This window comes from Olea europaea, chromosome 15 (assembly GCF_002742605.1).
Source record: "Olea europaea var. sylvestris chromosome 15, O_europaea_v1, whole genome shotgun sequence".
In the NCBI taxonomy this organism is placed as follows: Eukaryota; Viridiplantae; Streptophyta; class Magnoliopsida; order Lamiales; family Oleaceae; genus Olea; species Olea europaea.
Window position 1 is genome coordinate 2,554,361 of NC_036251.1, and position 14,847 is coordinate 2,569,207.

The 14,847-nt window shown below is 30.0% G+C and overlaps 1 protein-coding gene across 1 annotated transcript; it reads left to right on the forward strand.

Moving 5' to 3' along the window:
- The first annotated feature begins 9,394 nt into the window (after nucleotides 1-9,394).
- Nucleotides 9,395-10,576, forward strand: LOC111409820 (protein PYRICULARIA ORYZAE RESISTANCE 21-like). The gene is made up of 3 exons (XM_023039892.1): nucleotides 9,395-9,540; nucleotides 9,634-9,715; nucleotides 9,845-10,576. Exons 1-3 carry the CDS (start codon nucleotides 9,523-9,525, stop codon nucleotides 10,435-10,437), a joined length of 693 nt encoding a protein of 230 aa, XP_022895660.1. The 5' UTR covers nucleotides 9,395-9,522; the 3' UTR covers nucleotides 10,438-10,576.
- Nucleotides 10,577-14,847: the final 4,271 nt, after the last annotated feature.

Genomic DNA, 14,847 nt, shown 5'->3' on the forward strand with positions numbered 1-14,847 from the left:
TTACTTAAATTTAGAATTTCTAAGAAATTTTAGAAGAAAAGTTAGTTCAGATACAACTTTTTTAGTTTGTAACTTTGATAAAAAATTTAAACATCTTTTATACTCTCAAGATAAATAGTAAATTTACTCGTTAATTTAGTAGAAAACTTAAAAAGATACAATTCAAATAAAATGGTAGAAACTTTATTATAAAGCATAAATAAAAATATAAAGACTTAGATTATAATTTAGAATACATTAAAAACAAAATATCTAGATATTAAAAAGAAAGTTCTATAATACAAGAAAAAGAAATGCTGGTCCCAGCTTAGAAAAATTAGAAAGTAGAGTTATAGTATTAGAAAAAAAGAAAAAGAAAAAGAAAAAGAAAAAGTCATAGATACTAGATAAGATCTAGATAGTTCAATAAATAAGCTAGAAAAACTAGACTTAGGAAAAGTTAAAGAATCTAGTAGATTTAAAAAGCCTAAGTGGATTTATACGTAATTGATAAAGGAAAGCAAATTGTAGCTAGTAGTAGATTAGTAGATAATTCTTTACCAAGGACATTAAAGAGAAAAATAGAATCCGAAATAAGATTATAATCCTTGATAAATATAGAAGAACAGATAGAAACTTTTAGATAAAATAAATTAAAATTAATAAAAGCTTTAGACATATACAAAAATGGAAATATTTTTATCAAATCTTTAATATATCAACATTATGGTGAAATATATATTTCTTGTACAAATGAAGATCAATTTATATTCCTAAATTTAATAGAAAATGTATTTTATAAAGAAATTGTTAATAAATCTTTAACGGACTCATTTACGGTTAACAAATAATAGGAGTAAAATGACTTTGTAGAGAAAATTTAGGAGTCAAAGTATTAGTATCTTTATATAATAGTAAATTCACAAACATTGAACATGGAGTAACCATATAATTAAGATAAGAACAATAAAGATGATATAGTGTACTTTACAGCAGATTAATTAGTTAAAACAAAAAGTTTTTATAAATACATTAAAATATGATTAAAAAGTAAAAGATATCAAATAAAAAGGATGAAGACAATATTATAATCTGCACAAAATTTATAGGGAGATTTAGTGAAAATAGTAGTACTAATTATAAATTAGAAAATAATCCAACAATTACATTATTAGGACAAAAGGTATAAAAGCTATCACAACAAAAAAAATTCTCTTCAGAGACAAATACAGGATTATATTGAAATTTAAGAAATTTTTTAGAAAGATCGATACTAGTACCAGAAGATTGTTCCATGTACAAAAATACTAATGGAACTTTAAGTATTAGATTTGAAAATTAGAATTATCAAGAAGAACAAATAAAACATAATGAAAAAGAAAATGAAGGAGAATGTGAATATTTTGAAATAGAAGACTGTGAAAGTGATGATGGAGTTAATGTACCAAACGAAGATGGTGAAGAAGATGAAAATAAAGACGATAAAAAAGAATTGGGATATATTGATATGGAATATTATAAAAATTTTAAACAAACTAGAGATACAGATATTAGAGTGTTAGTAAAAAAGTTCAAACAAATATAAAAACCAATATGGAAGAAACCTTCAAAAGTAATAAAAGAACTAAATTAGAAACAGATCAAGAATTTATCCTTTTTCACCTGCAAAAGTACATGACTAGATAGACAAAAAATGTAAAAGCTTAGAAAAGGATAGGGTTGACAACAGTTCGGTTCGGGGTTGATTCGGCCAAAACCATCATCAAATTACCAATTTTTTTGCCTACCATAACCACATCATAACCGTGTAAGTCGGTTCATCTCTTTAATAACCACGAAATAAATTATTTTTCATAGGCCTAGTTGTCCAATTACAAAAAGAAACAATTTATGAAAAAATTGTCAACGAAAGCAAAAACATGATACTAAGCCAATGTGGCAAACAACATCTCAAATGAAAATGCAAACAATATCCCAATTCAATATCCACATAAAATATTTACCCTTATTTCAATATTAAAATAAAAAAATGAAAACTGTTCATAAAGTACATTCAATTAAGAAAGATTTTTGGCAACCAAAGATCTTAAATTACTTGTTCTTCTCTGAGTGATATCCACTAATGACATTTCAGCAGAATTCCTATATATATATTTTTTTAAATTCATCAATTCTAAAAATTCTCTGTAAAACCTCCAGAGTTTTTTCCTACAATATGGTGTAGGGTGAATTCAACAGCTTAATAACTTGCTCGTATCCTTGCATTTTCATTGATTATTCTCAAATTCAAAGTGCATATCATCGAATTCCTCTAATAATAAAACTTAATTTCTCTCGGCAAATTAAGTTCATTAGACTCATCTTTTATGTGGAGAAGAAAAAATCATATTCCATCAAATACTTAAACTCAACAAAAACAAAAATAAATACAAATTACAGCAACAACAATTAGCAAACGGGAATGAGAAGAAAAAGAAAAATATCCTCCTATTTGGGGATGACGATGGCAAGCAAGAAAGAATATGTTGATTTACCTCCCTCACGATACTCCAGGGCAGGGGTGGTGGGGGACCCTTAAGGTTAGGGTTTATTTTTTTTTTTTTTTTTTTTTTTTTATAATTTTTTCCCCTTCTAATAAATAGGCGTTCTTGAACCTTTATTCCATTATCTTCTATTTTTTATTTTTAACATTTTCAAAAGGTATATTAAAAATATGGGTCGTGAGTCTCAAACTATGTTGAATAATAATTTTTTAAAATTTTTATTCTCTCAATTAATTTTGTGACCTTCTGAAAGTACTAAATTCTATTAAGGAATGAAAAAGGCCAAACGCAATAAAATGACAACCTTTTGTATGTGCTTATAACATCAAACGTCATTATCAAATATTGGGATGGTACTTTAATTTTATTTATTTATTTATTTATTACTGTTACACAATTTAAAATTGAATAGAAGAAAAAGAGTCATTGGTTCAAATTTAATAGTGGGTGAAACTGATCGAAACACCAGCTTTTGCCACCTTAAGAAGAAAGAAGGCGTCTTCATACAGTGTTCAATATATAGAGAAATTTTTACTATTTTTCTATAATATCAACTAATATTACTGAATACAATAATAACCATTAATTCTCCGATTTCGTCGAGTAAGAAACTTGTATCCCACAACTTAAAAAATTGGTAAAGATATAATGCTTGTTTGGAGGGATTTTGATAATTGATTTTTTGACCATTAAAGATAAAGTGGGTCCTACCTGTAAGAGAATAATTCAAAAATGATAACTGTAATAGTAAAATAACAATAAAAAAATTAATTTTTTTTAAATGTATTTTATAGAAATATTTTTATAGATTCTCTATTAATAAAAAAGACAAACCATGCATACCATTTTGATACGAAGTGACAAAACTTGTTCATGTGCTGGTAACGTGGAATGTTATTATCTGCAAGTTTCGAACACATAACATATCTCTAATAATTTTACTAAGAAGAATTTTTTGAAATAGTCTAAAACGTGTAATAGAAACAAAAGTATACAATTGCATTTCTATTTTGTGCTATTTATGTAAATTTTTTATCAGCAATTTTCAAACAAATAATTTACTTAACCTTTAAAATAATTTTACTCGATAAAATTTGTAACATTAGAGAAATTGACTTTTTTTTCAAACAATATTAAGCAATTGTTTGATGAAGATTAAAATCAGATTTTTAGTAAATTTTGATAAAAGTTAATGAAATATGTGGTTTGAAAAGTTACAGATGACATAAAATGTCTGATTAAAATTGATTATTGATTTTGACTTAAATTAAAATCTAATATTTAAGGACTCAAATTGTAGTTAGGGGCGTAGGGAAGGGGTTGCCCTAATCCCAATTAATTAGATTTGTAAGGTTAAAAAAAATAAAAAATAAAAAATAAAAAAATTAAAGAAATTTATTATTATTATTATTTTTTCCTCCTAGCTTCGTCCTTGATTGTGGTTAAAACAAGAGAGTGCAAAAGAGTGCTGATGTTATTACGTTTCTATTTTATTAGTATTTTACCTAAATTTTGTTTACACACAAGTTTGATAGATGTGTCAAGGGATTACGATGTATTATTTATTTAGCTTTTGTTTGGTAGAGATTAAAACTTTAATCTTTGTTAAAGTCAATATTCAATTTTAATCACATATTTCATAGAATTCACAATTTTTTAATCATACATTTTACCAATTTTTATCCAAAATTTACTAAAACTATGATTTAAATCACCACCAAACAGGAGCTTCGTATATAAGGATAAGAACATTTTAAGGTGAGAACAAAATGTTTACTTGTGCATGAAATGTTTATTTAGCCGGGCTCCATTTTATTTAAAATGTGTATTTTCCCCTCTTCTTTTCATCTATACGGTTACACCTTCTCTAATAATATAATATTATATGTCTATTTAAAACTTTTTTTTTTCTTTTTTAATCACACATTTTAAAAAAAAATCACTATTTGACAATACATTTTTTGGCCCAAATTTTGATTTTAATGGAGTTCAAACAAGAGTTTAGTGATAACTAAATTCGAAAACAATCCTAAGGTCATTCGTTAACTAAGCGAATAAATAAATAAATATTTCTTTTTGCACGAATTGAACATACATAACATATTTCTGGAAAAATAAATGATAATCACAGTCTATGGGTTTGTTAAGAGTACGTAAAATAAAAAAAATAAAAAAATGTAGTTGATAGTGATGGTAGAGGGGTGGGTTCGGGATGGCTTGCCCCGTTCACCGCTCCGTTTATTTATTTTTTCTTTTCATGAGGCAGGTTCACCCCGCTAACTCGTTGGGGTTGAACGGGAATTTTTGCCATCACTAGTAGTTGCTCTCAAAATGTCATCCTCATTTGATGGGGAAAAAAAAAAGGAATAAGTTTTTTATTTTTATTTTTATATTACCCTAGATGCATATTTTTGAAAGGTTGGGGACCTTCTCTGATACAAATTGAAGGTTAGGATAAAATGCAAAAATTAAAAAAGTTTGGGACAGCTCTACAATTTTCCCATCACTTTATTACCTATCCAATTTGCCAAACTCTTTGCTTTGTGAGTGAAAAAGGACAATTCGTTAGGTCCAATAATTATTATCGTGGAAAATTTTGGTGTTTGAAAGCGAAAGCGGTGTCGTTTTTCTCTTACTAAATGTATGACCATTTTCTTTGGATGCACTTTATCATAATTCATCCACCACAAATTCTCTTAACATTCTTTAAATATGAACCTAATTGGACCAAAAATATATTAAAATAAACAATATGATTAGAAGTGAAACTTTCAAATCAATTTTACAGATTATTAAATAAATTTATTTTATTTTAAGTTCGTAACTTTGTTTAGTGCTTGTTTAGTAGAGATTTTGTTAATTGATTTTTTGATCGTTAGAGATAAAGTGAGTCCTACCCGTGAGAGAAGAATTCAAAAATGACGACTGAAATAGTGAAATAACAGTAAAAAAAATTGATATTAATTGGATTAAAATCTCTACCAAACATGCTCTTATACCACGTACTACAATATGGCTTTTTTTTTTTTTTTTTGGTCAGGAAAAATTAAAGAATATGAATGAAGCGATCGATTTGAAATAAAAAAATAAGATTTTAGTTCAATAATTAACTTGAAAGAAAATGAAGCTTGATGACCAATATAAAATTATACTAAAAAGTTAGAAGTGACCACTACTTTAACCCAACGAATAACATTTGAAGTTTATAAATGGGTAATTGGCAAAAACATCCCTGTCTTTGAAATTTATTGTGAAAAACATTCATACCTTTCAATTTTTTTAGCATTATCACTCTTACCTTTCACATTTTTTTGGGCTGAACATCATTTTCACCAATTTTTAATGTAAAATGATCAAAATGCCATTCCATTTAAATAAAACCAAAAAATAAAAAGAAAAATAAAAAATAAATTACAATCTTACTCCTAAATGTTTTAAAAAATGCAAGTGAGTCCAAATAATTATTAAAATGCCTAACAGCACAAACGTCCCTATATTTGGCCTATAGTGTGTAAAATTTCCTTACGTTTCAAATTGTTGAAAATGACATTTTCGCAATGAAACGTGGAAATAAGGATGAAAAGGCAAAAAAAAAATGGTAATTAGCACAAAACGTCCCTACCTTTCAAGCTTATTGTAGAAAATGTCCATACCTTTCATTTTTTTACATTTTTACCCCTATTTTCACCTTTCATTGTGGATAAGGTCATTTTTGTCATTTTTTCTAATAAAATGACAATTTTTCCCCCGATTCAAATAAAACAAAAAAAAAAATCAATAAATAACTAATTGCAATCACAGTCCTAAATTTTTCAAAACATTACAGCTTAGTTCTAAATTCTTCTCCACCATCATTTTCACAACCCAAAAACACCTTCTGGCCACCATACCAGCCAAAATCTACCACCACCAACCTTACCTCACTCTCCCCTACCTCGAATACACCTGAATTTGTCCAAAAATCAAGCCAATATCTCCAATTTCGACGACACCCATGCCATGCCCAACATTCCAGTGAATTATACACATCAATGCGTCCCTTTACATGGTCATCAATCATCCATAAACACATGGAATCAAAACTAGCAAGCTCGTCTTCAAACACAGAGATTGTGTAACTTTCAAACGAATTTTCCAGCGACAAGTTGGGACCCATGATCGCAGACCACCACTACAAGCACCTACTCTTCATGGCCATCCAATGAACTTATGGGCCGTCCCCAATTTTGCTTGGAAATGGCAGTTGGGTTTTCTTCTAATGAACAACCTACCTGCATGAATGAGGTTTTCTTCCATCAATTCATGGCTCAAATGTGATTCAATACACAAATCAACAGAGGAGAAATGAAATTCAAGGTCAAAAAACATTGGGTAATAGTTCAATTGCAGATATTACAGCATTTGTTTGTCGAATTTTGAAGTCAAATGATGTTTTTCATAAGCCTATAAGTGACGAATTTTGGAGATTTTGACTTGATTTTTTGGTGAATTCAGGTGGGTTCGATGTAGGGGAGAGTGAGGTAAGGCCGATGCTGGTGGAGTTCGCCGGGTATGGTGGCCGGAAGGTGTTTGGGTTGTGAAAGTGGCGGTGGAGGAGAATTTAGGACTAAATTGTAATGTTCTGAAAAATTTAGGAATGTGATTGCAATTAGTTATTTATTGATTTTTTTTTTTGCTTTATTTGAATCGGGAGGTAAAATTGTCATTTTATTGGGAAAAATGACAAAAATGACCTTCTCCGCAATGAAAAGTGAAAATAGGGGCAACAATGTTAAAAAATGAAAGGTAAGGACGTTTTCTACGATAAGCTTGAAAGATAGGGATATTTTGTGCCAATTACCCAAAAAAATTGAAATGTAAGGACGTTTTCTGCAAAAAAAGTGTTAAACATAGGGATTTTTTTGCTATTAGGCCTTATTAAAATGTTAAAAATAACAAAACAACTCTCTCTCTCTCTCTTCTTCTCCAAATGGGACTGTCACGTTAGAAGTGAAAAAATTTCAACACATTAGAAGTGAAAAAATTCCAACCAACCATCGCCTAAACAACTGAATTTACATACTGCTGAACCATCTATTGATATTTTAAGACCATGTAGAGAGAGTATAGTCGATTAGTGTGTTGGAAAGGCATAGGTCTCTCCAAAACAAGTGATGTTGCTAGTATTTGTACTCGTGAGTTGCGTATTTTGGCTTGCAATTCTGAACAAATCTATTGGCATGAATGTTTTAAGGTTGAATGTTGAGTGATATGTGTAGAGAGAAGTGATTGCTTTTTGATGGTATGATGGTCCAACAGTTTGGATGGTGGTTTGTTGGAGTTTTTTTTTGCTTCTAAGGTAGCTGGCCCATTTGGAGAAGAAGAGGAGAGAGAGAGAGAGTTTTATTTATTTATTTTTTATATTTTAATAAGGCCTAATAGCAAAAAAAAAAAAAAAAAAAAAAAAAAAAAAAAAAAAAAAACAACATTTTTAAAAAAAAAAAAAAAAAAAACCCTATGTTTAACACTTTTTGTGGAAAACGTCTCTACATTTCAAATTTTTTTTTTTTTTACGTTTTCATCCTTATTTTCATGTTTCATTACGAAAAACATCATTTTCACCAATTTGAAAAGTAATGATATTTTGCACACTATATATCAAATGTAGGGACTTTTTGTACTATTAGGCCTTTTAGTAATTATTTGAACTCACTTACACTTTCTAAAATATTTAAGAGTAAGATTGTAATTTATTTTTTTATTTTTCTTTTCTTTTTATTTAAATGGGAGGATATTTTGATCATTTTAAGTTAAAATTGGTGAAATGATGTTCAACGCAAAGAAATGTGGAAGGTAAGAGTGAAAATGCCAAAAAAATGAATGGTAAGAATGTTTTCCACCATAAACTTGAAAGATAGAGACATTTTGTGCCAATTATCCTTTATAAATAATTAGATTGACTAATTAAACCAGAAAAATAGAAAACCAATTCGAAAACAGATATCAACCCTTTAAATCAAACATAGAAGAAAATTAAGACCGTTAAGAATAACTTGTTTTGGTTCTCAACCCAAATAATCCAATTCCTACAAAATGTTTAATCACTTGATTAACTCTTCTCTCTTAATCTTTTTTCAAGCTATTACTCAATGTTGAAAAATACTTAACACTTATTTGATGCAGCTAAGAAACAAATTATTATTAAAGGTTGATGCTTTGAAATTGAAAGATTGGATTAAAATATTCGGTCAAATGACCCTATCAATTAATGTGCATAAAACGCCCCAAGAAATTGTAACACCAGTCTAGACGGCACTAATATGACGTTAAATGAAATGTATAATTAAATAAATCACTTAATATATATCATTGAATCTATCACATAAGGTTACCTATACTAATATTATAGTACTAGTGATACTATATAACATTATTCTATCACTTTTGCCCTTGATTCGAAATAGGAAAAAGTCTATTTTACCACTGTTTTCATTCCCCACATCCTGCACATTTCCTCGAGAACCTTCTTGCTTCCAAATGCTAATACGTTACGTTAGTTCAATCATTCACAATAGAAATCCAAATCCATTTGATTGGGAAGGTGACTTGTGCCTATCCATGTCAGCATATGCAAACAGAGAGTAAAGAGTCAGCAATATAACCACCGCACCATATAGATAGGACAGGAAACTCTCGATTATCTTCGTAATGAATTTTGCTAGTTATACATAAATATAATATATAAATAATCAAAAATGAAGTGTAAGGAAAAGATTATATAAAAAGAATGACTATATTTTAAATCGACAGATGATAAAGAGTCATGTAAGCGTTATGTAATCCATTTTGTACGTGTAGCAAGATCGTTACGTAATATTCAACATTATAAAGCTAACTCTCTTCGCGTCCTAACATTATAGGATCATACATTTTCCACCTCAACTTTGTTATCAAAATCAACTAACTTTCTCCCACTTTTCTTTCTCTGATTCAAGATCAATCAATCCACAGACTATCAACCATGGCTGAGGCTAAGAAGGTATCAATTTTGATCACACCCCACTAATTCTATTCAATTTAATTTGATTAGATTTCTTGTTTGATTCTGCTTCAATTTTATTTGATGTGATAGAAAACTGTAATGGTGCTCAAAGTTGATCTCCAATGTCCATGCTGCTACAAGAAAATCCAGAAAATTCTCTGCAAATTTCCTCGTAAGCCTTCTTCTTTTAATACCCCTTTTTCTTTTTACTTTTGCTGTTAAGCAATAAGAAATATTTTGGATTATGGCTGAGCTTTCTATTTTTCTTTTCTTTCGTGATGTGAAAATTCTGGGACAAGAGAAATTTGCGACAGGGTGTTCGATGAAAAGGCAAATACAGTGACGATCACTGTAATATGCTGTAATCCTGAGAAAATTCGGGACAAATTGTGTTGCAAAGGTCGCAAGATTATTAAGAGCATCGAAATCAAAGAGCCTCCCAAGCCTGCACCGCCTCCAAAGCCGAAAGAGCCCGAAAAGCCAAAACAGCCCGAAAAGCCCAAGGAGCCCGAGAAGCCAAAACAGCCCGAAAAGCCAAAAGAACCCGAGAAGCCCAAGCAGCCCGAAAAGCCCAAAGAACCCGAGAAGCCTAAGCAGCCCGAAAAGCCGAAAGAGCCTGAGAAGCCCAAGGAGCCCGAGAAACCGAAGGAACCCGGGCCGCCAGCATGTGTCCCACCTGTTTATCCGGGCAGTACTTGCTGTCGGCCCTGCTGTGAAGGTTACGGCGGAGGGCCGTGCTTCCACGTTCATGGGTATCCGCCGCCTCCCCCGCCGCGGCCGTGCTACGACGGGATTTGTTCATGTGGACCTGGATACGTATATGGAAGGCCTTGCTATGTTACGAGGTGCGATTACTTCAGTGACGAAAGCTCTACAAGCTGCATAATTATGTAATTTCCTGTTTGTCAATTATTTTTGGGTACATTAAATATTGTTAAAATAATAGTTATATGATTGAGGGAAAAAAAGGAATAATTTCGTTTGTGAACAGATGATTATAATATAGGTTGTTATTAATAAAAAGTTTCATACACCTTGTTGGCTTTTGCAAATCAATTAAAGAACTTGTACAAAATAGTTTGACAAAAATGATTGACAAAGTGTGTGTTGGCAAGATCAAGGCCAATGAATTTTGTTGCTTTCAAAAACTGTTTTTGAATTAAATAATCTTGCTTTTGCCAACAATCACTTTGTCAACTTTTTTTGTAAACCTACTTTGTAAGCATAGCATCACTCTTTGCAAATTTTTGTTTTGTAATATTATAATTATTGATTAAAAAGTAGAGAAAATGGGTTGGGCTACACGAGCAGTGGTTATGATAGGGCGCCATATTCCCCTTTGTTTTGAATTTCCCAAAGAAAATTTATGTTGTATGCTTCACCATAGACTTGTTGATTTCGCCGTTTTACTATCGTCTTTGAAAATAAGCTTTGTCATAACCCGTTTGTTTTTTTTCATTGATGAATTTTCAAGAATTTAATTTGGATTAAAAAGTTCCTCTCTTTTGAATTGATGCCTTTCAAAAATGGAATTAAGCACTTGTTTGGCCCCCATTACGTGGAAAAAATTAATAAGTGAAATAGTGTTTTTTTTGGAAAAATAAGTGGTTGAAAAAGAAGGAATTTTTTTGATTTATGTGTAATATTATTTTTAGAAAGGTTGTGTGATTGAAAATAGGATAGAGAAAAATGAAATATAATGAAATAAAAATTAATGGGGGCCAAACAAGAGCTAAGAGTTCAAATTGTGACAGAGATTGAGAATATGATAAAGCTAGTTTGATCTCATAATGCATTCATCTGCAATTAGTTCTTATTGTCGAGAAGGGACCCAACACCCTGATATGTTGCTTTAATAGTACATTAAGCCAACTAAAAAGAATGGCTCTGATATCATCTAGCAATTAATCTACTTGTACAAAATAGGTTAACAAAGTTTGTTGACAAAATCAATGTTGGCAAGATCTAGGTCGTTAATCTGTTTTGAATTCAAAAACTGTTTTTGAAATGAGTGATAAAGATATCGTCAACTCATATTTTGTCAATCAACTTTGTCATCCTCCTTTGTAGGTGTAGCATTACTCATCATGTAGAGAGGTGCAATCAGGTACTAAAGGATGAATGCTCACGTAAACAAAACTATTTTACATTTTTTATATTTTTATGAAAGAATATGAAAAGTTCGGTAAAAAGTGTTTACTCGTGATAAAAAACTTTATAGAAAGAAATTGGGAAAAAAACTTTTAATTTTCTAAAGTTTAAACTATTATGGATTGCTTAAACAATGGTTTAATTTGGTCACGAAGATTACGACTTCGGGAGTGTTTGACAGTCATTTTTATGTAAAAATATATTTTAGAATAGTAAATTGACGTGAAATATGTGGTTAAAAATAAGAATTTTTTTTGATTTACGTATAATGTTATTTTAATAAAGGATGTGTGGTTGAAAAGAAGAGATAGAAAAATGTATTTTGAAAAAAATGGCTACCAAACGAGACCTTAAGGCAAAATTTACAATCGATTTTGGGGTATATGTGGCATTTTCTATATTCTTAAAATATAATGAAATGAGTGGATAAATAGTTAATCACAATCAGGAACGGATCCAGAATTGAATTCAAGATTGGGCTAAAAAATTTCAAGCCAAGTTAATACGTGAAAAATAAATAAATTTATACATTAAAAATTTGTTTTTACAAAAAAAAAAAGGGGAAATTACCCTAAAAAAAAATTAATTGGTCCCAGTAGAGGGGAGACTACAGTCCAGCTAGTCCCCACGACCCCCCTCGGCCCCGCCCCCAATCCGTCCCTGATCACAATATTGCGTTGGTGAACAGATGTTAGTTAATGTTTGATTATAATAATTGTAATGATAAAAGTCTTCTACTAATTATTGGAGTTTTGTACTTTTTTTTCCCCTAAATTAAAACCCACCAGACTCGTGGAGTATCTATTAATACTTCAACTAAAAGGCAAATTATGAATTTAGAAAAGGGACATATAGCCCATTATGCTAATTTGTCTAGAAGATTGAAGATTAGAAGCTAAAGATTGTGAGAGATTTATTATGTATTTATTGTACGATTATCTCCAGACTAACGTGTAGTATTTTCCCAAACACATTTCCTTCCATTCCCTCCATTTTCTAATTAATTATTCAACGAAATGTTACCAAATTTTAAATTCCTGTCAATGACCCTGTCCTATTAGCTTTATTGTTTATCGTATGCTCTTTTCATACTTCACTTCACGGCAAGATTTGTTTTCAGTTTTTTGGCTCTTCATAATCGTATTCGCTATCCTTGCAGAAAAATTCTTGTTATAATCGAGGATTCCCCCCCTCATTCGACTTGATGCATTTTCAAGAATTCAATTAGAGTATAAATTATGACAAAGAAAAAATATTCATAAATTGAGTATATTCACAAGATAGTAGGGTCTCTTTTGAATTAAGTTTTATTGTTGAAAAAAAATTTAGTAAAAAGGAATTCTACAATACCCACCGGAAATTGTGAGAGAAATAATAGTGATCTTTGGAAAACGTTAACAAGTTAGTATGGTCACGTCAATTTGATCATTAATGGGCGGGTTCACGTTCATCTTGGATTAGTTTTGGTTATTCATTAATTAGAAGGGCACGAGAGAGAAAATCAAGCAAATTTCATTTTTTCTTGATTTTCGCATTTGGAGTAGTATCAAAATGTAATTCCAAAGCAAATATTTTAGTAGATGGATCGGTTTAGCTAGGGGTGTAAGCGATTTGATTTTACCGATTTTTGACAGATTTTCAGATCAAACCGTTTAAACCAGTTTGAAAAAAACTCAAACCTAAACCAAACAATTTTGAACGGTTTGAAAAAAAACTTAAATCTAAACCTAACGGTTTGGTTCGATTTTAAATCGTCGATTTCGTCATATATTTCTTTTTCGTCTACTTTTATATCATTAATTCATTGAATTCAATATATATTTATATCTTAATAGCAATAAATTTAAAACAAACTAAATCCCTGTTTGAACCAAATTTTTGGAACAAAAAAATGAAAATTTGGACCATTATCCCACAAGTTCAACCGCCTTTGTTGACCTGCTGTTTCATATGTGGGACCCAGCCTCCTCTCCAACGATCAATTTTCTCGTTATGATGATATGGAAAATATGGTTCAAACAGAAGCTAAATATATATACTATAAATTTAAATACCAATTAAATCAAAGAAAAATTAGAATAAACTAAAACATAGTTTTTTTTTTTTTTTTTTTGTTCATATTTTTTATGCTAATGACAATATAATAACGTTACAATACAAGTTTATTAAATTAGATATATGGGCCAAAAACTATAATGATGTCCAATAAAACCTCATGATCATCATATCTGAAAAAAGGATACTGATTAGACAAAGAGAATAACCAACCACAATAATAAAGTAATTGTTTATAATATCTAAACATAACAATTATATATGTTTACGTTTGTATGATATTACGAAATGCATTTAATTTCAGATTCTTACCTTAATTTGTTCCAAAAAAATTATTCATCTGAAACTTTATTCGTAGCAAATATTATCATCGAATGTCTATGATCTCTTTGTCTCCGATTTGGTATAATAGACTACTATTCAACTTTGAAGAGACGTGAAAAATCTGAAAAAGAAGTGTGTGATACCGGTGGCTCAAGACTGTGTTGGATGTTAGCTGGAGTTCGTCTAAATTCTGAAGAGGAAAATAACTTTTGATAGATTATGTTAGTCTTGAGATGATTAGATATATATTAGGATTATTGGATGATGATGATGATAATAATAATAATATATCTGTATTAGAAAATTAGAAATTGACAAAAAACACCCACAAATAACAAAACTATTGAATTTTACATATTTGAATGAATTTTCAAAAAAAATCATTTCTTCATTTTTTTATTTTTATATATTTTTTGGTCGGTTTAGTTTGATTTTAAACCGCAATTAAAATTCTCAAACCTAAACCAAACCATTTTGACCGGTTTGGTTTGGGTCAAAACCATTTCGTTGATCGGGTCCACGTGGCACCAAATCGACGGTTTCTAAAATGCGATTTCGGTTTGACGATTTTTGCTTGCAGCCCTAAGTTTAGCGTTGTGAATAAGTTCTTCGGTGTTTGTTTCATTTTTCTTGTGTGAAGTGACTTGGTAGATACTAGAGAGTCATTATCAAATGAAGATACTAGTAGCGGATCAAGAATTTATGTTTAACACAAGTAAAGGTGTAAATCAAATTGTGTCGTGTGTGTTGAGAATTAAAAACCCTAATTCTAGT